A 26,675-nucleotide genomic window follows, 5' to 3' on the forward strand; every position below is an offset into this window, starting at 1 on the left:
CAAAGGCTTGTGATCTAAATGGACACAAAAGTAGATACAAAAAGAAAGTGGAGGATAATGATTATAGTTGGTTGTAGTCACTGCTCCAGCCTTTGTCAAGGAGAACCTGATGGACAGAATAGATCATGTTCATCCTAATCCACCTTCACTAGTTTTGCAACTTTAGGGATATTTATACTGGTGAATAATTTCACTTGTATCATTTACACATTCATATGTCTTTGACAGCCTTTCAAAGCTTTATTAATCAGTGTTTCATGCAAACAGTTAAAAGCAGTGAAGCTGGAATTATGTGATCATTGTCATAAAGTGAACAGTATATTGCATCTTGTTTATCCATCTGTCATAATGACACTATGGGAATTGAGTTGCTTATAATAAGTGCAATTACATAAGTGGTACTAACACATGTAGAGGATGCATACAGCTAATTTCCACATTTGCTTCTTCATATTAGACAATGCTAAAGGTTTCTAGGGGGCACATCTGAGAGTTTGTGGCCTTGCTGTCACTGCTGAGATTCTCTGCTGCCTGGATCTGTCTGCAGTGAGCATCTTAACCTCTAAGATGGCGAAACAAAGTCAAGTAAGGTGTTCATGCCATACTTTGCTGCCTGGAACTGGATAAGATTTGAGTCATATGCTATTGTCCCATATGACTATCATCCTATTGAGTTGTTACATTTATGGAACTCATTTGCAAACTGAAGAGAGATAATAGAGTTCATAGATTCCAGTTAAGAAAGCAGACAACTTGGGCTAACCTCCTGGATCTGCCACACTCTTTCTCTGTGGCTTAATCCTGTCTTTTGACCCTGGATACAACTCTGTAACCTTTGAAAGTGAGCCTGAATACAGTCTCAAGCTTAAACTCATCTCATCTTCAAACCATGTGGATGACAGGTTAAAGTCTGGGGTTTGTTGAGCTCCAGGGCATGATCTGCTGCACTTCACCCCTTCATCTTCAGCCCTGCACACACCCAAAAAAGCTTTTGTTCACGTGAGCTCAATGAAATCTCTGTAGTATGTTTCTGTTTTCTGCCTGAACCTCAACTGATTCAACATATATCTAAGAAGTGAACAGAAATTTTGACTGGCTGGGATTTTCCCTCTTCATGAGAACCTCGTGGGGTTTGTTTGCTCTAGTTTAAATTATGTTCAGGCATAAAAACTTTAAATGGTGAAGTCTGATGTTTTCCTTACCCTGACTGAAATTCACAACATCATGCAAGTATAGGTAATTATCCTTAGAACAAGAGAAAAACAGCCCCTGAGAGTCAGAAAAAAAAGTGCATCAAGTAGGATTTTTTATTTTGACTTAGTTTTGATAGTGGTGGCTGAAAATAACTAATGATTTTTTTTTTTAACTAATGCAAAATACATTGATTGCAAAAACTCCTGAATATTCGCCCCTCTACATAGCTACATTATGTTAATATTCTCATGCTGTCAGCAGATCTTTACCGAGTAGGAGGGATTCATTAACTCCAGTGTAATCTGCAATCCAGACTGGCAGCAAGCAGAGGCTTCCTACACCTCAAGCTGGCTCAAGTCAGAAGTAAGTGTGTCTGACTCAGGCCTACACATTATAGTATAATCAGCTATCCCTCACAGAGTTAAAACCACTTTACTTTGAAAAGGCAGTGGTAGGTCTACATGGAATTGTTTCACTCTGATGCAAATACCTTCACTTCCTAGAGGAAATAAACATTTTTAGTCAGTAAGTATGAAATAAATGGATCTCCTAGTGAGGGGTGAGTTTACCTTGTTCGATTTCCTGTTTTACCCATATTTCTCTGTGTGTATATCTGCCTGTGTATACATATGTACATATATATACATGTATGAATACCTGTGTGTACAATGTAACACATATATGGGGGTTTTCATAGTTTAATCCAGACTAACTTCCAGCCCAGCCCTCAGCAAGGACTTTCCAGAAGCAGCTCAATGATACTGTGATTAAGGAACCTCTATTAATCCCATTTTCTGTTCCATGTCCTTCAATGTCTGCATCAAAAAATATGACAACATTAGTGTTAGAAAGGCAGGCTTTTGTAAAAACATAGGCCCAAGACTCTGAATCTCCTGTGCCTATGCTGAGACGCGAACAATACAGGAGTGCTCAGGACCTGCTTATTCCTGCAGACTTAAACCTAGAAATTCTGATGGCTTCTGAAAGAAAGTATATTCATTTCTTCCTTTTTTTCAGGGAAGTCTAAATTACAGTCTCGCCTTCCATTATTCTCATTTGGCTCCTTCTGTATGATAATTACAGCAAGGTTAAAAATGACCTAATGATTGCATTAGTTTCCACACAACTTTCCTCTTTTCACTCCTCTCCAACCTCTATCCATAATAGAGATTAGTGAAGGACAGGCAGGAAAGTAAAAAGAATGCCTGAATATAGGTTGTCATACCCAGCCCAGCTGTTTCTAATAATAATTTTCTGAGTGCTAGCACTGGATGAGCCATTTGTCACGAATGATTTATTTGATGAAATTAGCTCTCTTTTTCACTCCTTGCAAACTTTCTCTGCAAAATGATGGAGACATTCAAAGTTGTTCATTATGTATCTAGGCCCAGGTGATTGTTTCTCTCCTCAAGCATGAGACTATGGGTTAATGGTACACCGAGGTGGACATGTTCAATAGAGACTAATGATTTTGAATGCCTCTCCTTTTAACTGTGCTGTTTGGACAGACAGATCATGACACAGGAGGTAAAGGCCCAAATCATTCTGAAAAATTGCTCCGTAAGAGTTACCTTGGTTATTCATGCAAAATCACTAATTGCTTCTGAAAATCTATCCCAGTGACTATTCATTAAATGTCATTACTCACATCAGTGACATGGCAGATATTATAATTCCATGACTGAATGACTGAATCTCTGCAAAATGGAGACTTGATACTGACTAATGAATGACAAATAAAGCTGCCTTCTTTATGTATGGAAATATGTATTCATACAGATAACGTTGTCTCCCTTCTTTGTGGTCTGAACTGGAATGTCTATCAAATAGAGATTGTTGCTAAAATGCCTTCCCACCTTCTGTCTTTTTTTTTTTTTTTTTCCCCCCCTAGTTTTCCTTGAAGTTTCTAAGTACTGTAAGGCAAGACTCTGTGCTTTGACCTCAGCTAGGACTCATAGTTCTTATTATGGTATGTTCCCATTAGACAGCTGTTGTCCAAGGATTACATCCATCCCGTGACATCTAACTGTCCAGGGACCTTTTAGGGGTTTCTTCATTCTAATTTGTGTGGCTTCAAAATGGGGAGGTGGGGGGAGAGAGAGAAATTGCGTTACTTAGTATATGAGTTCTCTCTTCAGGTCTGATTGTGGTTGATGAGATCGCAGGAATGCGTTTTGCATTTATGCCAAGACCTCATGAAGTCCATCCTTCCACTGGACACTGGTGGACAGCTGGTTCTGGGACATTAAATATGCCATGACGACACTGCATTTTAGTAAGAATACAGTATTGCTCAGGGACAACGGTGGCTGGCCCAGCTGGTCCTGACCACTGTATTTGGAGTGGAACCATCACAGGCAGCTGGCTATGAACCATGCCCTCTTTGACCCCTTTGACTCTGTCCTGAACTGCAACATACAATGTCACTGGAATTAAACCGGGGAGAAGTGTGTCCTATATAAGGCCTATTCAAGTCTCTAGGTAGTTTGTAGCCATAGCCATTTGTACTATTATTTAGTCAGGTGATTGATCCTTTAAGTCCAGTAGCTGTATCTGACTGTGACTGACACAAATGTCTTCATAGGCAGACAAGATAATGCAATGAAAGCCATAATAGCAGCAGACAGTGCTAAAATAATGTAAGGAAAGGCAATATGAAGGAAGAGGTGATTGTAGTTCTTTGTCTTCCAATAATCACTGCACAGCTTGACATCTGATTTCTTTTACCCTAATCTCAACATGCATCTGAAAAATGCTACTGGCCATCAGATTATCCCAGCAGATCATTAAATTTTCTTATCCTCCAGACTTAGGTGTGCTGTGGAACTATCCAAGGATAATGAGCAGCCTGCTGTTGCACTCACCTATTTGGGGTCGATGTGTTTTATGAAAGCTTCCCACATATTCTTTTTAATGAAGGAGTCCTTTCTTTTTATAGGGGAGAACTCTAAGAAAAAAAAAAATCACAACAACAAAAAACTTTAGGGTTTTTTTTTTTACATGACCTTTAGGTTTTTTGATAAGAAACATGATATTCTTCAGACAAATTCCTGGTTATATTCTTCAGACAAATTCCTGGTTATCAACAGGAAACAGCAATAGGTGATCCAAAAGCCACATACAATGAAGTTTGTGCTCTTTGTATGTGCTCTTCAAAATTAATATACATAAGTATAAAGAATATACATATTCTCCTTCCCTGAATGCTATAGGGTTGGGGTCAGACATAAAGCTTCCAGCTGCAATTACCCAAACAGCTGGATTGATTGTATTCATGGGATAAAATATTATTGCTTCTGGGGGCAAACTCAAGATGGGATATAGCAGTATTAATGCTGTTTACTGGTCCTAGGAAAGAAAACGAGATTATCAGATCACAGATAAACATTTAAATTAAAAAGCTTTCTCCTTCAAAAATGCGTACTCTTATTTCCCTGGTGGCAGCCAGCTTTTCCTGTTCTTCCCTATGTGTTCATGTCCGTCCGTTGCTCTCCTAATCATACTCTCTCATCTAAGTCCCACAAATGGTTCCTTCTGCTCAAATAATAAGGCTCCAGACTGGTAGAACAAACTTGGATAGGACACTGGGGCTGAAAAACTAAATGCTGAATTTCAGCAATTTGTTGCTTTCACTGTGAAGCCAGTAATACTGTGACAGGAACAGCTACAGGTCTAATGCTGCTTGTCTTCCTCTCCCCATCGTGCAGGTCATCTACTGCCTGTGTCCTGAGCAGCCTTAATATGGGCACTCACCTGCAACTGGGGAGGAGGATAACTGAATGCCCATAGTAGGCTTTCTCACACAGAACTAATAGACCCCTTTCTATACAGCCCCAGATGACCTGATCATGATCTACATTGCTTCTGAAATTATAAAGGTGCTCATATGATGACCATGACTGCAGACTCTCAACATGTGCCAGACATTAGGATTTCTCCTCCTGCCATCTGTATGAGATGAGGTAGTGTGTGTTCCCCCTGTGTAATAAACAGGGAGTGAACATCGAGTGGCGAAAGGCTATAACCAAAATGTGGCAAAGAAGAGGTGGGAATTTAAAGGAATGATTTCAGGGCCTTCACTCTTAAGGTCAGCTTTGCTTTCATCGAAGAGGAAAAAACATGTGCCACAGTGAAAGGAGGAGTTAGAAAGGAGTTACCACTGAGATAAAAAGGAGTAATGACTATATGTGTAACAAAGCCTTCACTCATTGCCAAGGCTTGCAATGCCTTCAGTGGCAACCATCGTAGTCGTTTTGAATAAAGTCCAGATACACTAAAACTAAATCAACAACTGAGTTTTCCCAAAACGCAGGGTACTCAGATCTGCGGCTGAGGATGAGCCATACTTTTTGTCTGAACAGCTTTAATAGTGATTAATAAATTTACCCTAATAAAAATCTTGCTGGCAAAAAGCCCTTAAACCTGACATTATTTACATAATTTCCTGACATGAACAGCTGCTTAGCCCTCCACTCTGGTCATAACTTCTCAGTTGTAGAGCTCCTGCACCCAAACATTCACAAATCTTAAGACACCTGCCTGGCATTTACGATACGAAGGAGCTTATAGGAGAGATGGGTCTCACAAGTCTGATTTGAAAACCAGTGGTGTAACTGGGGTCCAGATCCTGTAGTCAGATCCATATTGGTGACCACTGGGATGCACTGCAGGATTCGGCTCATATTTACTGACAGCTTTTAATTAGTCTGCATAGCTCATTTCCACATCTGCTTTCCTATAAACAAGCCACTAATTAGTTCAGTGAGTCAGTTACAAAGTGAACCGATGTGCCAGATAGTTTAAAGAGACACTGAAAATATTTGAAACGGTCCATTTAATCTTAATCATTTTTTAAAAGGAAAGTATGAAAAAACTCACCCCATATTTAATCTCCTTATTCTGAATTCCTCTACTAATTGCAGAAAACATAGTTGCAAAGTTGTGACTGTGTCAAAGACTTGTGTGTCTCTAGAGCACATGCACTCTGGCTTTAAGCTTTCTGATATATTCTACTGCTTAGCTTTACTCAAGTGGTAGCTCTGGAAGCACTGCTAGCACTTCTGAAGCTTGATTACTCACCTGAAAAAGTCAAGTTAATAACATAATTTTCTCAATACTCCAGCCTCCTGGCCTAATGCAGCAAAGCAATACAATTCTTAGCTTCTGGGCCAGAGTCTTGTATATGATCAGTATGGGGAAGATGAGATGTTTCTGACTAGGATCAGAAAACTTGAAGTTTTCCCTCACCCACTGAGGGAAATGAGCACAGCTCACTACCTTCAAAAACGGGCCTGCACAGAGAAGAATGTGTGTGTGCCCTTACACTAACATCTCCTGGGTGGTTAGTTGAACACCTCTTTCAGGGCCTTTGGAGGATAAAGCAGGTACCTCATGAAGATGCATTAGCCTTGGACTGACTCTTACCCCTAGTTTCCAAAATCTCGCTGGGCTCACACATAAGTGAAGCACAGAGCAACTAGGTCAGGTCTTTCATGAGCAAAGATGAAACCTTGGTGTGTGCAGCTGTATTTAAAGCCAAAAGCGATAGACTCGGAGAGCTCGTTAGGCTTTTAAGTTCCTCCTAAATCTTAGTTTTGTCTGGTTAAATCCTCTATTGACTCTGACTGAAAGCCTCAGTGCTAGGCAGCTTTCCTCCCTGTTAACCTTGTGTCACTTGTGTCACTTGTAACAACAGAAGGTGAAATAATAAGGTCATTTTTTAAAAGTGGATTTTTGCTTTCCAAGCTGAGTGTTTCTTTAGAGCTAAGATGTCTCCCTGACACTTTTCTTTGATACAGTACATAATAGCTAAGCATGATGTCTTTCCTCCACCCTCCTTACTTTTTAATATAAGGCTTACTACATGCTGGCAATTTAAACCTCCACTCTGCATTGGCAAATTAGGATGGCTTTGGTGAACAGTCTATTTCTTTTAATTATTCCTCACCATTGTGAGGGATTATGGCTGAGGACCAGCCACTTTTTCCCCACCCCCCAAAGACTTCAATGGTCCAAACACACTCTCCTTGCAGATTACAGTGGAATCACTAATGCAATTTTGACCTTTGATGCAGCACTGTGTTGATGCTGGGTGATGCCGCATTAAAGCAACAAGGTGAGATCTCAGCAGTGATTAAGCTGGAGCTCCTGAGAGGGCGTGTACCCCCTGCGTGTGCAGGAGGCAACCAGGCATGGCCCAAGGTGCCAGCTCAGGGAGCTCTCCAGAAAGATGTTTTTCAAACTCTGCTTTCCTGTGCCCCCACTCTGGAAGGCAATCAGAGTCTGTTCAGCTGCTGAGCAGCTGGTAATCAATCCGTCATGAAATCCGGATTTGCCAAGCGTCGCACTCTCCAGCCGGGAGGGGGATACGGCCCTAGGGTGCGGGTCTGGTCCAGTCCACAGTCCCAGGGCTGCATCCGCTCGCCTGCCAGGAGGGCTCGGCGAGGACTCTCTGGACCCGCCGCGGAAGGAGAGCGGATCAAGCGTCTGCCCCTTCCGAGGCTCCATCCCCGCTGCCTGGGGTGAGGTTGAGCTCCGGGAGCGGGACTGCAACTCGTCGGGCTGTGCTGCCACTATATGTGCCGGGATATACGTGTATATTTTAAGTATGTGTATGTAACTATGTAACATATATATTCATAAGCAAACAAACAACTGAGCTGAGGGCTTTTTCAAATGTTTCATCCACAGCGGTACCTAAAGGAGGGGAAAGGGGGGAGGGGGGGAGAGAAGGAGAAAAAAAGAGGAAGATTTCATTTTATTTGGTTTTGGTTTTTTTTTCCCTCTTGGCATCTGATTTACCCCGTGATTCTGATGCTTATCAACAACGCGTGAAGATTGCAATAAGGATCCTCCCTGGAAGGCGAGGAGGAGTGACTTCCAGGGGGCTGGGCGGAGGTGGAGAGCAGCGCGGCTCTCGCCTATAAGGAGGTGCCCAGCGCCTGGCTGCTGCTTCCCGGCTGCACCTCGCAAGGTGAGTCGCCGTGGCAGCAGCCGGGGGAGCGGGCTCGGCTCGGGGGCTGCCGCCGGCGCTTGGAGCAGCTCCTCAGAGGGCCGCGGAGGAGAGTCCCTCGGCTTACTCTGGCCCTGGCTACTCCTTCGCCAGGAGTGCCTGTCTGGATGCTGGATGGTGTAAATGAGCGGAGGAAAAGGGAGCGCACAGAGGCTGAAACGCTCTCGGAGACTGGGGCTGGAGGAGACAGGCGAGTGGCTAGCTTTCCCCTCCGGGGCTGAACATGGATTCCCAAGTCCTCGGGGGCTTTACTCTGCTGCTCTTCAGTTTTTGGCACCTCGGATTAACTGCAACAAACTGTGAGTAGAGGGAGCGCAAGGGGTTGTCTGGGGTTGGGGCGAGAGTGGTGGCGGGGAGAGATGGGAAAAAAACTCCCTGGAAATGGGGGTTATTGCAGTGTGACCTCTAAGAAAGTTAGCGCGGCTCCGCTTTGCTGATGGAGCTTAGAAATGCAAAGTTGCGGCCAGATGAAGAGGTTGCTCGCCACCGTCCTGCCGGTGCGGATGTGGACGTGAGCGAGAGCCGCTAGAGCCTGCAACAAGCTGCTCACGGGTTTTCTGCCCGTCACTGTTTTCTGCCCTTCCGCCGGCCGCGTTGTTCTGCGGCCAGTCTCGCTGCTGCCGGCCTTGGGACGGGGCCGGTGCTGCGCGGCTCTGCTCGCCGGGCTGGGAGGGGTCGGTCCTTCCCGCATGGGTCGGGGATGCCGGGATTTTGCAGGCGCAGCCCCCCTCCAACCTAGCGGAATCGCGCTGGCGGCTCCGGGGGTCCACCCGTGGCCCGGCCGGTGCCGTCGGTTCCCATGGGCGCGGCGGGGTCCTGGGGCGTGCTCGTTGTCCCCGCTTCCCCCGCAGCAGCCCAGTTGGGAGATAGCTGTTCGCTCCCTCTTCCTCGGGAATCCCATAGTAAGTTCCCCGCGTATTGCTGCTGGCCCTACGGGCGGTGCCAGAGGAGTCTGTCCCCGCAGGCAGGAGCCTTTCCTGCCCCAAGGCTTTGCCATGCCGCGGCGGGCGGGCACCAGCGGCGGCTGTACGGGCACTTCGGCAAGCTCCGTGCAGCCGGGGACCTTCGGAGCTGGTGGGCCTTGTAGCCCGGAGGAGAGGATACTCCATGACCCGCCCTCCCCCGGGAAAGCGCGGGGCGGGCAGTGCCGGAGGGAGCGGAGCGGAGCGCCCCAGGGCGCGGCCTCCCCCGCGGACGCGGCCCGTCGGGCGGCGCTGGGCGGGCGGGGACCCCGCCGGGGCGCGACAGACGCTAGAGGGCGCTGTTGCTCTGCCGGCTGCCCCGCGGCCGGCTGCCCCGCGGCCGGCTGCCCCGCGGCCGGCTGCCCCGCGGCCGGCTGCCCCGCGGCCGGCTGCCCCGCGGCCGGCTGCCCCGCGGCGAAGTGCTGCCAAGACAGCCGGCGGTGAACCTTTCTCTATATCCTTCTTTTTTTCTTCTCCTTTTCTTAATTTTCAGTCAATTAAATTACGGTTAATATGTTTTAATACTGTTCACGTATACTAAATGGCAGGCAATTTAAGGCTGAGGCTTGCCATTACTGATGCAGTCATAAAGTTAATTCCTAATGCTTAAAAAGAAACTCTGCATTAATGAGTTTTACTATTTCACGGGTGACAGTTTAATTTCCCAGTGCCAATAAACATTTCCATTGAGTACACACTGCTTCCTAAATATTTAGGAGTCAGTCTTTTTCAAGCATAATGATCAATGGTTTTATTATACTGTACAGATTTTACTTATTCATTGAGCAATGAATTAACATGGAATCAGCTGTAAGTGCTTTCCCAGGAGCTAAGTGAAGGAGCCTGTGAATCTGTAATAGCTACAAGTTCCCTAGGAACCTCATTAGATTCGCATGTGAAGGTATCTGTGTGTGTGCAAGGACCTCAGTAATTGCATCCAGTATGAAAATTCATCACCTTTTTAAATAAATCATCTCTGTATGCTGGAGCTCAGGGAAACTGTGCTCCTTTCCTTAGTTTTGGGCTAAGAAAGCTTATATGTGGGGAGCAATATTCAACATTACATGCCTGTAAGTAGTATCCTGTAGTATATTTAAATGGCTGCATAAAAGTGCCATTACTTGTAAGGATTACTGAGCTCCTGGGTACCCAGTAAACTTTCCAAAAGAAGTTATCAAATTCCCCAAATTGGAAGCCTAAGGGGTGCTGATACCAGGGGATGAGATCCTTCTATCTGAAAGCCGAAAAGTATTGCTTCTGCACCTTCCTCTGTTTGAACAGTTTGACCAAAGGAATGTCATTCAGATGCCTGTACTGGTGCATTTACCATGGCTGCAACAGCCTCGTTTCTGACAGGTTTTGCAAACAAGAGCAGAGCCGGGAATAGGATTTTCAGTGGGCAAAGGAGTATGCTTCTGGGAGGAAGAATGCAACTTAGTTTTCTTCCTAATATCTAGCCTGGCATTAATCTGTTGGGGTTTTTCTTGCTTCTAAATTAGGGAACTCTAAAAATGATAATCCTCTCACTTAGTTTCTGTAAAGTAAAAGTCCTGAGTAAGTCAAAAGCTTCCCCACTGCTGAGATATTTGATTCCAATATCCTCTTTGGTAATTGTTTTTAATTAAACAGAAAATGCAAAAGAATCTGCTTTGAAACACAGCTACAGGCTAGGGGTCAGTAGACATCATTAGAAAGATCAAAATTACCAAGTGCTAATAAAACAGAAGAAATTCCTCCCACTTTGCTTTTTGCAATATTTTATTGTGTTAGGTAAATAGAGTGGCAATAGGATTTGTCCCCAGGATACTAATTACTAGAAAATGAATAAATGGCCATGTACATAACACTGGAAATGTGGTGCATATGATATCTGGGGGAACAGAAGTGTCTACATTTATCAGGCAGACAAGCAGACGCAAAGTCTTGGCTGCTATATAACAAATTAGTTGCCCTTTAGCAGAATATTCTGTGATGTGGAAACGTTAGTAGCTTTGGTAAATCTGGATTTCCGGTTGTTGAGAGCATTATTTCTTTTTTTTTTTTTTTTTTTTTTCCTCAACTTTTTTTTTTTTAAGTTGGAGAGAGAAGGAAATAGTGAAAATAAGGAAAGAGAAATGAACTTGTGTTTTTCCTAACTGCTTTGACATAGCAGTTGAGGGCTAGTCTGCAGCTCCAGAAAAACACTGCAGGAGCATTCGTGGTTACTGATCCTTCACCTGGTGTGGTGGCATTTACCTTAGAAATTTCTCCTTTTGTTATTTTGCACATTATGGCCCCTTCCCCCTTATTTATATCTTTCTTGACTGACTTTTCTTGCATGGACGGAAAGATACAGCATATTAAAACACTTCCTGAAGAAATGGCACCTTATAACTCCCATTGCAAAAGTTATACTCAGAATGATTATGTGTTTCTGTTTCTGAATACAGCCTCTTCTTCCTCTCACAGAATCACTGCATTTATTATCCCAGCTCACTAGCATTTATTACCTGATTATGAGACTTTCAAACCTTGCACTTAAACTTGGGCATATGTGTCAGTTGAAGCTGCAGAAATGCAACATGTTGTACAATCAGATCTCATGTTGAACTTCTTATTGAAATGCATGGTCAAAGTATGGTCCACTACTGTGCAGTAGATTTAGATGTGGTCTTACAGAATGCTGTCTTTAATAGCTATTCAGTTAAAAGGTATGTGGTGTGTGTCTGTATTTCTATTTATTTTGAAATGGGGAAAAAAAAATTGAAGAAAACAAAATTTCTTGGTCAAGGAGACTTATTTAGGCAACAAAAGTGTTTTGTACTGTTCTGCAGTGATCTAACTTGATGGTAGCTGTGCAGGAGTTGGACAAGTGTAAGTGGAAACTTACAGAGAAAATTTAATTCTGGATACTTGAGGCCATCAAGATCAGTAGGTGTGTTTGGGACTTGTAACAGCATGTATGAGACCTGTCAGGTCAGCAGGGGTAAAGACGAGGTCTCTTAAACAGTGACCTTTCTATCCATGTGGTCAGAAATGCTACGCTAAGTTTTGAAGAGATCTGCTGAAATTGGTAGAATATTGATCATCTGATCTCAGTTTGCGGCTCATTTGCTTGTAGGTTGAGTAAAAGGGGTCAGACACATATCTCTGGCTCTGGTACTTAAATATTTTTTGCAAGAGAATAGTTTTTAGACCTGCTTTCCTCCTTTTAGTTCCGTACAGGGAGAAAAACCTATACAAATCTTAGCTTTTCCGTGCCTTCAGATGCAACAATGAAGAAATGGTACAGATTAATGAGATTTCATGAGAGAAAGGCTGTGAATGACCTACCGTCGATCACTGTTGCTCTTGCACTGTCTGTCATTATCTAGCTTTCAATCAGTTTGACTCAACTAGCATTCCTTGGCTTTGCATCAGTCTTAAAGTTGGTCTTTGCATGGACTACATCAGTCCTTGGATTCTGCACCTACTAGGCAGATGGCATTGCCAGCCCACGGGAATCTCTCCAGGGTTATTATCATCTCAGTAACAAATACATTGTCTGCTTGGACTTTTTTCTTTTTTTTTTTTTTTTTTTTTCCCCCCCCTTAATGTCAGGCAAATGCAGCAGGATTTTTCATATAAATTAACAGCAAGAACAAATTGTTTTCAAATGTGCTTGGTACATTTGTACAAAGTATAGACTTCAAGTGGAAAACATGGTGATTCTGGGTAGAACAACACACTTATGAAGCTTTCCCAGCACATGGCATGTACAGGCTTCTGCCAGCACCCCAGCAAGTGTAGGACTGATGAATGTTTTTTTAATCACTGTAATGATTCTTTTACAAATTGGAAACTGAGGCAGCGTGTCATAAGCAAGCCTGGAGATAGATTCTCACACTGATTGCACAAAGTATCCCTTGGGATCAATTGGGTTGATCCCATATGGTGTGATCATGTCCCATCCTCTGTTATTAGTTCTTTTTCATATTTGCCCTGTAAAGGTTTCTAAATCCACAGATGGCTGCCCATTTCCTTTTCCCCTCATTCACCTTTCTCTGCTGCTATTTGAAGCAAGTGGAGTTCAGGTAGGTGGATACTGAAATTAGTAAGAATCTGAAGGCAGTGGCAGTGTGGGATAGCATTTATTTATTTTTAGCCCCAAAAATGCATTTTCTATAAATGTGACAGGTTTCAGCTGACTTGGCAAACTTGAATTAACTGTCTTACCCCCCTGCCCCTCCCATTCTGAAAGGGATGAGAATGGGAGAAAGCAGAACTGCAGGTGTATCTGCCTGCATCAGATGTGACAGAGGCTCTCTAGATGCATCTGCTTTCCCTTAGCCTACCAGCCCCTGGAGTCCTACCAAGTGTTTGGGGGAGAGGGATGTCTATATAGGGCACCAGGTAACCTGCTGTGCTTATTTTTAAAATAACTGACTTTGCTGGGTTTTTCTGCTCCCAGAATTGGGGGAAAGACAGTCTGGTCCAGCAGCATTCACTTTTTCAGACTGCTGCTGTCTTACTGACAAACAGGCTACATTTGCATCATCTCTGTAGGATCTGGTTCTCCCTGGACATATGTCTTCTGGGTCTATGCAGAAAAGAAGGGTGGAAGAGAGAAAAGAACTGGTTGAATATTTTCTTTCTCCTCAGTAAGGGAGACATGGACTGGTTTGGGTTTTTTCATTCTTAACTAAGCTGTCTCTACTTAAACAGAGAAAGAGGGAAAAAGAATAGTATAATCCTGATGTAATAAAGGTTTAAAATTACAAGCAATTCATAGAGGCTTTGAATGCATCACTTGGTAAAGCTGGAAGCATCAGTAGACCTATTAGCATGCCTCTGTAGAGTCAGAGGAAAAAAGTTTTTGCACGCAGTGCTGGACTGATATAATTAATTTCCTTGTATTAATCTTGTATCTGAATTTTCTAATTGCCCTGTGCAGATTCTTGTGGGCTGGTAATACCATCTGTTCACTGGATCAGTGCAACTGAGGATGTTTTAAATTATGAAAACAATGCAATATAGAATCTACAAGAAAAAGAGATGCCAAAACATTGATTTATTTATTTTTAATTAATTGCTTTAGTAAGCAGTTAAAAAAAAAAAGCTAGTTCTTAGTGTGGTGATCTAACTGCCTTTCTAAATAGATATGCAGAAAGTATTTCAGATTTTCGCTTGCATTTGCTCCACAAATAAAGGAAAGTAGCTTGGTAAGAGAGAGAGCATGAGGCCATTTGTAAATGTCATGAAGGATCTTGCCTGATCTATATTCCAGGAGAGGAGTCCCCATTTTTCTGTCTGTGTTTTGCCTCTGCAGGATAGTAGCTCTTTCTCTACGTTCTTACAAACATATGCTGGAACTTAGATAACTTGGTCCATCTCCTACAGGAGTTTGTGTTCAGAGATTATCAACACAGCTTTTGAATAAAGCAGTGGAAATCTGTATGAACCTACCCATTTACAATACTAAACAGGTATTAGAGTACTGGTAGGTTCAATTATTGTATTTTGTAACCTGGGAATTAAAAGCTTAGGAGTTGATTTTTTGAATGTACAATTGTAGTACTTTAGCTGAAAATAAGATACAGAGTTCAGAGACACAAAATGGTTTTCTAAGTAATGGTAGCTATTATTTCACCCAGTGTTTCTCTACCATAATAAGGAACTCACCAACGTTCAACCTATCAGTCTCCAGTACAACCTCAGAGGTGTCAACCTGCATAGGCATTGAGTATCCCCAAATACCAGATGTGTGCTACAGACAGGGCAACAGGATGCGGTGAGTTTGTGGACATCTGTGATGAAAAGGTTTGTTTCTTCCACGCCAGAAGTTGTCTGTGGAAGTAATTTTGAAAGAAGTGCTTGTTCTGCTCTTTGTTAGACACTGTATGTGTATTTGGTGACTGTTTCCTGGTTGGGCAGAAGGTTTTAGTGTTAGAAGGAAATGTCAAGAAATTATTCACATGGCATAAGTGACACAGTCTCCTTCTGCACCAGTGGCAGCATATCAGCATAACTTTTCTCCTAATTGTATGCACATGCCAAATCAGAGCGAGGACTCAGGCTTGGAATCGGACTCCTGTGAGGTGCCATGTTGCAGATCGGAGGAAGTTTCTGGTGAACCAGGGTGCAAATGGGGGTTTAAGTGAGCTAGTAGATTTTCTCCTCAGTTTGAGTCTAATTGAAACTGGCTTTGGATTACAGCTGCTTGATGATTTCTGTTTTGTCATGAATGGTGATTACTTAAGTAGCTGAATTTAAAGTAACATTCACCAACAGCACTGATTCAACATCTGGAGGTTGTTTCAGCTCCAGGATTGTATTGGTGTGCTTGTATTGGGCCAGGGAAGTCTAGATTCCTGACCATAGAGGTTGGCTTATCAATGGGTTGGATGTAGATGCTGGAGACTTGCTAGGAAGAGTCTCTGTGACTCCCTCCTGTCCTGGTCAGCATCAGGCATGTTGCACCAGTGATTAGTTTATAACAGGCCACCACTGTGCTGGACAACACACCCCTAAATTTGGGGTTAAGGTGTATCTTTAGTGAGCATCACTATTACTGGTGGAGGCAGAGCAGCCCTGCGGAGAAGGACTTGGGGGTGTTGGTCGATGAGAAACTGAACATGAGCCGGCAGCGTGTGCTTGCAGCCCAGACACCAACGGTATCCTGGGCCGCATCAAAAGCAGTGTGACCAGCAGGTCGAAGGAGGTGATCCTGCCCCTCTACTCTGCTCTGGTGAGACCCCCCTTGGAGTAGTGTGCAGTTCTGGTGTCCTCAACATAAGAAGGACATGGAGCTGTTGGAGCAAGTCCAGAGGAGGGCCACGAGGATGATCAGGGCGCTGGAGCACCTCCCGTATGAAGACAGGCTGAGAAAATTGGGACTGTTCAGCCTGGAGAAGAGAAGGCTGTGTGGAGACCTCATAGCAGCCTTCCAGTATCTGAAGGGGGCCTACAAGGATGCTGGGGAGGGACTCTTCATCAGGGACTGTAGCAATAGGACAAGGGGTGATGGGTTTAAACTTAAATAGGGGAAGTTTAGGTTCGATACAAGGAAGAAGTTCTTTACTGTGAGGATAGTGAGGCACTGGAACAGGTTACCCAAAGAAGTGGTAAATGCTCCATCCCTGGTAGTGTTCAAGGCCAGGTTGGACAGAGTCTTGGGTGACATGGTCTAATGTGAAGTATCCCTGTCCATGGCAGGGGGTTGGAACTAGGTGATCTTAAGGTCCTTTCCAATCCTAACCATTCTATGATTCTGCATGGATTCCCAAGAGCAATAACAAGGGAAAGCTAACTTTGTAATTGCTCATTCTGTGCCATTCTAGACTATAAAGGGCTTTCAGTGGCTGGTGTTAATGTACTCTTTTCCAAACTGTTAATTGCCTGGGATTGTGTGATCTTTATGGGGTAAAAGAACATAGCATTGCAGTGGGACACACTGCCCTCATTTCAGCCTGGTACCCAGAAATATTCAAAAAGTATTCATTAACAGTGGAAACTGCAAAGAATAACTATGGTACCATTCTGGGGGATGCTTCCTTTTTGACATTGGTAATTAGAGTTTAGCATAGAGCTCCGATGCATGAAACAGAATGGTATTCAATACTAACCATTGTGGCACAGTAGCAATTGGATTGCAAAGGAAATAAATGTGTTTTCATTCTCTGTTTTATTGTGTATATTGCAAAGGATTGAGTGTTGGCCCTTAGGAATTCTGGGGCATAAATTTTTCTTCTAAAACTATTCAGTGCACTGTGTTGCCAATATAGTAGTAAATAATAATAATTTTCAAATGGGTAGAATTCTTTCTTCATTCCCAGCTGGGCAGTAAGGAGCTGATAAATGCTGTATTGCCTGGATAAGAAGTGGCAAGTTCCATTTACTTCTGCTCTAAATGGTGAGGCATTGTTCCTCGATGACAGTGGTTCTTCAATGATGACAGCTCGTCAGCAGTCCAGAACAGAGACAAATACCTTGTGAGCTATGTCACCAGTGACATAGCTATAGTCATTCCCATATTAGTTCAGTGATGTCTCTATATGTTTGGGCCTAAATTGCCCCCACTTCTGATGTAGATACTATGAGCCATTGCTCTCTGTCCTCCTTCCAGGTCATAAAAACAACCTACTGAGATTAATAAGGCCATTTACTTCTTTCTCTTTATGCAAATTTATCACTGGAGCAGGAGGGGAAATGGGTGAGGGGTTTTTTGGGGTTGTGTGTGGGTTTTTTTTGTGGGGGTTTTTTTTTTTTTTTTGGTGTTGTGTGTTTTTGGTTTTTTTGTTGGGTTTTTTTTGTTTGTTTGTTTGTTTTTTGTTTTTGTTTTTTTACTAGGGAATATGTGTGTGTCTGTAAATAAGGAAAGGAGCAGGCAATGGAGTCTGTTCTGTGTAGGGGAAGAAGGGAAGTCACAAAGGATCTTCTCCCAGTTTCCCATTACTAGTGGCAGCTTTCTAATGCACTCAACAAGGAGGTCTGAATTAATGGGCCAAGTGAGTCATCAGTGAACCATTAGGAGTAACACATTCATTTGTAGTAATCGGGATTAATTTATGAATAGGACAAAAGGGACTAAATATGTTATGAAAATGCATGTTGTAGATTCCCCCCCCCGATGAATAATTCATCGTCTAGTATCCACAAAAACAAAAATACTGTGCACATAAGAACCCATTAAAAAGTTAATCCCACAAATGGCTGAACACAGAGAAAATCAGCTTTTATTTTAAAAGGTAGATTTACTCAAATCTTCTCTAATTTGATTTGCCAGTGGGGTATAATTTAAGTCAAACAAGTTAGCAGCATTACTTGCTATATGAAGGTCTAAATATTTAATGGATTGTGAGCAATGCCTGCCCCACAGGATTATGAGCTAAGGAGCACTCATTCTCTACAGTGCAGAGGGTAAGCTAAACCAAAGAGAAAATGCAGGCAAAATGGAGAGGGAGCTTCTGTTGAGAGGATATGGTGCTCTAAAGCTGGCCTTGGGAGCACTTCTAGTGCACCTCTTCTAAATAATCTTTGGGGAAACTACCTCTGTGAGTAATGATAGCATCATTTTAGTAGCTGTAATGGTTCGTGGTCTTCCCATGGTCTCCACATGTCTGTGAATATGCCCACAGTGAACCTCTTGTAGCCAGAGCAAATGCTTTGAAACATGGAGGATGCAGTGTACTCAGATAATATGGGTGGGCATTTACCCATCTGCTCCTGGACAGTCATATCAGCAGGAGAGGGAGCATTGGTACCTCTACAGACACTGGTGCTTCAGAGGAGCTAAAGTGTTTTGTCTAAAGCTACCTAGGAAGTTTCTGAAAAAGAATATTAACTTGGATATAATAGATTCTAGATGGACACTCTGCACTTAGGCTGCCCTACCCTTGCTACAGCTGCTTACTTGGACATGAAATAGAGCAGCAGATAGAAGGGAGAAGAGAAACCTTGGAGAGAACAGTGACATTGGATTTCTTCCTACTTGCCCCCCCGCCCCTCCCCCCAATTCAGAGGGGTTTGTTTGTTACTTTATTTTTTTTTTTAACTTTGTATCAAAATAGTTTGCATTTTAATTTCAGAGGAAGAACATCCTTCAGTAAACTCTAGAAAGATTAAACAGCTATGGCATTTTTCACAGAGACTGTTTGTTTGCAAAAGAAAATGAAAATTTGATGAATTTCAATCAGATGTAGCTTGCAGCATTCAAATATTTATAGATTATCAAATTCCCTTTTCCCAGCTCTGCTTTGTAAGTGCAGAGCTCATCTTATATATAATATTAATTCTCATTATCTTGGACAGTTATCCACTGAATTCTTGTGCAGACTCAGTTCATCTAGGACCTGGTCTAAACTTCCTGAAAATGAAGGGAATGACTCAAATTTCAGATCATCTTTTCCTCAGAAGTCTGTTCCTCCAGTGTGTAGTATCCTTGTTATTGTTCTCCTGTGAAGTTTATTTTCCTTAAAACCTGGTTGGCAATGTATGCAATACAAGATGTGTTTCTACGTCAGTATGAAAAACTTTATTTTCCTGGTGGTTGCCGCTCCTTTTGAGTACATCATATCAGGATGCATTGGACTGCTCTTTTGTCATACTCTGTGCCAACAAGTATCCAACTTATTAACAATATAGTAAGTTAAAGCTGCACACCCTTTAGCGTTCTTCACATTTTATCAACAGTTGTACTGTTTCTTGGGTCCTCCTGTTCCGTTGAGGTGAATACTTGCCACTATAACACATATAATTAAATTGTAATGATAACTTTTTACAAGCATTAAAGGAAACATTTTAAATGCTCTGCAAAGCTGATAGTCCAAGGATATTCCTGGCTGTCTTTCTTGAGCTCACATTGCTGGTACTTCTGGGTGGACAGATGAAAGCTTGTTCCAGCCTGGAAAACATATAGCTAGCTTTTTGCTAGTAATATTAGGTACATGAGGTTGTTCATGACAGTGTACAAAAGTCTGCATAGACACATTTAAAGAAATTAAATCCCCCATTTTTTCCCATTCCTATCTTCCTCCTCTGAAGAAGTGCATTAAGTAATTTCCTTTGTTTTCTGGCCTGGTTTCCTGTTGGAGAGCTACTGAATGAGTTCTATGCTCTAGGAAAGCCAAAGAATTGCCACTAGAGTTTGGCTCTGACATTCATGTGAGGCATATAGGCTGGAACCAGATATTGTGGGGATGAAAGGATGAACTGAATCACGCTGAAAACTAGTATTAGTCATTCCTGAGTTCCAAATTTTCCTAAAATTGCTAATATTTAAACTTCACATTCTAACTAAATCTTAGATCTGTTTGCAAATTATAAACTCTTTTCTTTTTAAAATCTACATCTGGTAGCTGGTACTTTCCTTGGGGCCTCCTCCAAAGAGGTGCACATGAGTCAAAGTAGTCTTTTTACTGCATGATTTTGAGTTTGGATTACAGACTCCTTTACACACTCAGTTTCATCAGTGAATGTTTGCAAAAGCCCAAACTATTTTTCACGCAAGCATCTGAGATGTGCTTCTCATCTGTACTTTTGCTCAGGAGCTGTGGTTGACTTTGTTCGGCAAGGTTAACCAGTATGAAAGAAGTGGCCTACTTTCTTTAGACCTCAGCAGGATAGATAGAAAAAAGATCTGCTTGCTAAATCGTAAGTCATTTTCCACTTCAGCTTATGAAAGGAGGTATCAACCACCATGACTCATTTCACGGCAAATACTTATTTTACTTGCTCTGACAGGCTTGACCCAAACCCCACCAATTCTGTCATTGGGTTGGACGTCTATGATTTGTGTGAATTAAATAAGGAACTCCTGATTTGACATCCTTTTTCTGATTGCAAGCAGACAGTGAGAGCTAAAATAGAACAGATTTTCTTCCTACCCTCTCCCCCTGCCATCTTAGCATCTGATTTATAGTGCCTGCTGTTTTTTGCAACTTCATCTAATTAGCACAAGCAGTGGGGTCAGTATTCTAACACCTGACAGACTTTACAAGGGCATACCACAATTACAAGTGCAATTATCTGTTTTTTCTTATGCACTGAAAAATGTAGCATGGGAAAATTAACATAAAACTCCTAAGTGTTAGGATGGAAGTGTGGGTGTTAGAGGAGAGGCACCATCTTCACATTTGCAAGGCCTGGATTTGATGTTTAACTTTTTGAAAGTTGCCTGGGCACAATTAGGTGAAGTGTTTAATTGCTTTGGGTTTGAGTTTATCTGGTTTATCTCATTAGAGTTAAGCATTTATCTCTTCTAATGTATGCAGACACTTAACAACGTGGATAAGAGAAAGAAACCCTTATGCGAGGTAGTAACTTAATATAAGCAATAATGCTGTTAGCACATTTTTAAAAGTACTAACTGCATCAACGAATAATGGAGTACCTAAACCATTGTGATTGTGCTGCTTCTCCCTGGTGACTTCCATAGTGGTCTACGTGCAGCAACTTTTATGATCTTTATGTAAACCTATGCAATCTTTGATATGAGAGCTATGGGCTAGTTGGCTGTGAGCCAGGAAAAAAAGAAAAATTCTGTGAGCACTGTGCCCTTCCAGTCCTTTCTATATGGCACATAGGTAAAGCTAACTTGCATCTCCCTATGAGAGCATGTAAGTTTGCACTGAGTTGCTTGCACTGGTGCTAAACTAAAATTGTGTGATGGAAATGGTGCATTCATGTTAAGGTAAAGAATGATAACCAGTTACATATGACTATAAAAAAAAAACATCCTGATAGCCAAAAGGACTGCACAAGAGAAGTGTTATTCCCTTTTATTTCTTGCATTAAGGGAAACTACAATCTTAGCTTAGAGGAAATTTAGAGCAAATCTGTAAAGTCATGTTCAAGCTAAGCTTTGTAAATTCCAAGACAGGCACTCAATTCAGTGTTCAGGCAGGGAGAAAAACAGTTCACAGCTGGAAATGCCTGTTCTTCTCTTCCATGAGATGCACAGAGAAGGGTAATTGATTTAGACTCCTTCAGGGTAGGAATGGGTTTTCTGTGTTAATAAGTGTGAAGCACGAAGTCTTCATCCTAGTGGGAGGATCTCTTCATGCCAGTGATGATAACAGTGAAGTCTCTGCTCTGAAGACTACGTATGAATGCAAATGCATCTTCTGCTTCTTCAGCATATTTGTATGTCAGTGACTGGTGGCAGTCTTGATGTCTAGCAAATAGCTAGTTTGATGAGAACAGCTGGAGCATTCTAGTCTGGGAATAGTAAACAAATCCTTCAACCCTCAAAGAGTTAAAAGCTTTTTTGAAATAGCATTTAACTAAGAAGCTCACTAAGCTGATAGTGAAGATAGCAAAGTTTAGGTCCTCTTAGATAGCCACAATGTATGTATACTAGTAGATTTTCTTTAATTAGGAAATAATGGTGATGGGAAAACCCTCCTCCTTTCCATGTCTAACTTACTTTTGAGCATAAATATATGAAAGAAGGCGGAAGTCATTCATGATACTTCAAAGCATTGCGTTAATCAGTAAGTCCATTTAATTGAAACTATTCTTGTATGAAGCAGAGTACCCAAGAGAAAGTCTGAGACTAGTACTAGTATGCTCAAAGCCAAATAAACCATATGATCATCCCACTCCATGATAGTTTTGTCAGAGTAATTGAAAACTGCTTCCTGTAATATTCTTACCTATATTAGCAAATAAATCTTATGCTTATACTTACTGTAAGTATATGAATAAACAGTACATAACACATAGCCTCACTTCATTCACTGAAGTGACCAAGATCAAAACGAAGTGAAACATTTATCAGCTATGGAAATGAACAAGACTTAGAGTGAATCTGCCTACATTCATTCAGTAATTTGATTTTTTTTTTTTGTCTTCTTAAGCTTCCCTAGGAGCAAGGAAATGTTTAATTAAGAAGACAGGGGAAATCAGAATAATAGGTCATGCCTATTTTATCTCTGGCAGAACCTTGCAAAATTGGTGGCTACTGGTGGAAGAGGTTGAGGAGCAAACAGGAAAGAAATAGGACTATCTCCTTCATGAGTCTGGACCTTCCCATCTGCCGTCACTACTGTTTTCAGACTTACCCCTTCTGATAACACCAGAATCAGCAATGGCGTCTCTTTCCTGTCTTTCTTCCTCAGCTTTGTCCTTACTTTTTTCTGGGTAGAACAATTTCAATTGCACCAACTTGTCAAAGACCTGAGATCCAGCAGGCTGCAACATCTAGTTACTTAGGTGTTGTGGTATCATTTCAGCTAGATTAAAAGCTGAGTCCCTCAAATATTGAAATGCTGGTAAAATCACGTAAGTGTCTGTCAAAGAAATAAGGTAATAGAAAAGACCTTTCTGAATACAGAAAAGTCCTGGTATTTTACAGGGTAAAGGATTTTACCCCAGTAAAGGATTTGTTTCAGATCGATGTCTTCTAGAAATTGCTGAATAGTTTTTTAAGGTTGCTGGTCAGCTTTGATGAAAGAACAAGTGAGAAAGCGCTTCTAGTGCTGTTTCTAAGAATCTTTGGGGAAATAATCTTCATTTTTCAGGTCACATTATGTTTCTGTGCCTGATGCTCTGTTTTATTTAACATTTAAATAGCCTGCCTTTGTAGTTTGAAAAGCAAATGGCTACAGAATCTCATTAGGACTATGGAGGTTAGGTTTTGCAGTATAAACATGTTTCAGTTGAGTCCAGAGGATTTAATTCTTACCATATCACTTACCATTGCCTAAGTGATAATGCACTTAGGCAATGGGAAACTGAAATGAATACTCCTTGTGCTCACTGAAGTCAAATGTTCCAGTAAACAGTATCAGAAACTAGAATGGTTCAACTGGAAGAAAAGTATTTATACTTCCTGGTAGACTCCAAGTATTGAAAAGTAAATAGAGATGATGACAATAAATTTTCTCTCTTCCCCTTCTTTTAGAGGAATTTAACTTTTTAAATTCTATTCTCCAAATGTTGCTTCCTCCACCTTGAAATTAAATAAAGACTGCTCAGCCTTGATGATGAGACATCAAACCCTCAAAATATGCTGTTCCTGAATTCTGGTGACTATTCAGTTCAAAATTTCCTATTGTAAATGGAACACTTTGAATTTGATCTTGAATAGGTATGTTGAGATCTTTCTACTGACTTCTGTATGTGCATTACCTATATATGACATTTTAACAGAAAATTGCATGTGTGCATACCTTTGGCTCTGTGTACAGAGTAGGATAATATTTTGGATGTGGTTGCTCTTACAGAAAACCATTTCTTTACAATTACTAAAATACAATGAAAAAATGAGGTTGTGGAATCAACCAGTTCCCTGATGAAATCCATTAATTTCCATTTTTATATATTAATTTTGCCTTTGTTATACTTTTTAGGGTGGGAATAATTTTCTAAGATTGAGTAGCTTCAATATTCTGTTTAATCAGACATTTATAGTTATTTGAAGAGGAGTTATTAGGAATTTGACTGTTGCATGCAATCCTCTCTAAAAATTTCTAATTTGTGACTTTCTATCTCATTTCTCATTTGATGGCTGGTGAGCCTCTGATGCTCTGCAATACCACAAATAAGACCCTGTGATGAGCTAAAGGAATCTGCTATCATTAAACTCTACCTGTTTCACTATACATGCGCAGAAATTTTTCTGCAGTGTAAGGGTAAACTCTCTCCACTGATTATGTCCCATTTAAGGATTACAGAAGAAGTTGTGTAGAAAGGGACATCATTAGTTACTGTTATACCTTCTGAGCCCTCTGCTCAAGAGCTTGCCACTGTTTCTGGTAAGAAGAAAGATTACGTCCAGCAGAACCTTCATGTAGGCCATGTGCTGATTTCTGCCTCCATTATTTAGTTGGTTCTCTCACTAGCTTTCAACTTGTCTTCAGTCACATTACAAGTACTGACCTTTTTTGTTGTTGTTGTTGTTTTCCTTTTTTCCCCCTTCCCCCACCCCCTTTTTTTTTGTTTGTTTGTTTATTGTATTCTGATCTCTAATTCTCATCACGTAAGTGCAATGTCACTATCCTCTCTGTCCTTCAGGCTTACCACCACAGACTCCCTTGGCTTTCTGTAGTTCAGCCTGTGCCCAAATCTTGTTACTCCTTCCTCAAGATTAAATATAGTTTTCAACTATTCCATGTCGTGCTGATAGATACAATCCTGCCTCTCTTGTGGTTGATAAGATGGGAAGTGCTGTTTTACGGTGAAAGTTTACGAAAAGCAGATAGAGAAGAGAAACTGAGGGTCTTTTGATATAATAATAATGAAAAGCACTAGTAATACTCCTGACTTCAGGAAAATCACCTTCCAAATAAAGAGACACAGTATCTGCTAGAAGAAGGAAAACATATAATTATATCTGAAGCTGCAGATCAGGTTTGCTTATTTTCAGGCTGAATGAGCAGCTCAGAACAGCAATCTGCTCTATCTGCTTCAGTCTAGCACCTCTCTTCTATAACTACTGCTTATTCGGCTTTGAGAGGTCCTTTCTTCCAAGTCATGAGGTCCAAAATCTTGTAGAACCTGGCATTCAAAGTTAATTCCCATTTCCTTTAAATGCTTTTATATTTTCACACAGTTATAGGTATGTATATGTATATGAACATACACAGGTAATTATCTATACTCTATGTACATGTTTATAAGCAAATACGTACCTACAGCTTTCAGATGTTCATGCTCCAAAGAAATATTAAAAAGTAGAATATGATGTGCTGCTTTGGGGATTGGAAAGTTTCTTTACATATCTCCTACTGCCTCTTGATGAAGCAGAGCCTGAGCCTTTCTGTAGGACTTCTTGCATTTAGCAGCTCATGTAAAAAAAAATCCGATACTAAATTTTGAATTCATGGTATTAGAATGTTTTAAAAGATTTTGCAGTTAAATCTAAGGCATAAATATGCTTTCTACAGATGCATCATCTGTGAAAACTATATGTTTATCTTGTGCAGTAATAAGGATTTTAGCCAGCTGGACAGCAACATAATTAAGAAAAGAGATTTCTTGTCTGGCTTGAACAAATACTAACTTTCTCTATGCCCCAGCTTCTGATGGATCTTCCTGCATACTTCTCAGAAGCAAGGACTCAGTCAAGTCACAGAAGACTTAATGAGGGATGTTTTGACATGACATTAAAGATACTCAGTTTATTGAATTAGTATCCTTATTATTCCTTTTATTTTCCAATGATCTGAATCAAAACCTATCCTGCTTTGCAAAATTTTTTATTTCAATTTATGTTCTGTTTTAGAGTGGAGTGGGAGGAGAATGGAATGACAACAAACAAGCATTCAAGATTAAAATTTTTACAGGATAGGAGGACATGCTTTTTGCTTTTCCTTAGATCTAACTAGCTTTTGTAAAAGATACTAGTTTTCTTTTTTCAGGAGGAACTGTAAGATAAAATATTTAGTATATTTTATCATTTATAAAGATGAATATATAAATCAGATTTCTGATAATGAAGCACAGTTATAAATATGCAATTGCCTAGAAAATTAAGGTTAACTGTCAAGGAAAACAGATACAAATGTTTAGACCATCATGTTCAAAAATCCACATAATTTTCTACCTGCTTGATGGGAAAGGCATTACTACAGCAGAATAGTGAAAATACAATATGAAACAGGTGGATTCACATGAATATTCATAAGCACCAACACATTGACACACTGTACATCAAAGAACAAGGAAGAGCCCTGAAACAGCACTTTGGAGTCACTGTGCCAGAGCTCTTCCGTGTGCTTTACACACATATATACTGGTTGTAAATATACTATGGCTTACTTTGCTCATTCTTGCTGGCAAACACAGGGCTTAAGTGAAATGATCCACAACTACCCTCGGGTGTCTCTCATGCTTGCTTTTTATGCTTTAGGTTTATACAGTATCTTATTCTTCATCCCTAGTCTCATTACCTTGCATTCTCTACAGGGAGCTGCCCAAGACTCCTATCTGCCAATAAGATAAATCCACTTGCCTGATTTTGATTGTAGCATCTCCTCCAGTGCTTTGTGTGCATATGTGTCATCAAGAAAAATACTGGCACAGGATTAATTGTGAAATACGTCTCA

The 26,675-nt window shown here is 41.3% G+C and overlaps 1 protein-coding gene across 2 annotated transcripts in view; it reads left to right on the forward strand.

The window, feature by feature from the left end:
- Positions 1-8,093: 8,093 nt before the first annotated feature.
- The window catches only part of CNTNAP5 (contactin associated protein family member 5), a 311,837-nt gene continuing 293,255 nt past the window's right edge, over positions 8,094-26,675 (forward strand). The window contains exon 1 of one of the 2 annotated variants that reach the window (XM_030487762.1): positions 8,094-8,505. In XM_030487762.1, coding sequence (XP_030343622.1) covers positions 8,430-8,505 — 76 coding nt within the window. In that variant the 5' untranslated portion in view covers positions 8,094-8,429. The remainder of the gene's footprint in view (positions 8,506-26,675) is intronic. The other variant, XM_030487761.1, reaches the window with a different exon arrangement.

Source organism: Strigops habroptila, chromosome 5 (genome assembly GCF_004027225.2).
Source record: "Strigops habroptila isolate Jane chromosome 5, bStrHab1.2.pri, whole genome shotgun sequence".
In the NCBI taxonomy this organism is placed as follows: domain Eukaryota; kingdom Metazoa; phylum Chordata; class Aves; order Psittaciformes; family Psittacidae; genus Strigops; species Strigops habroptila.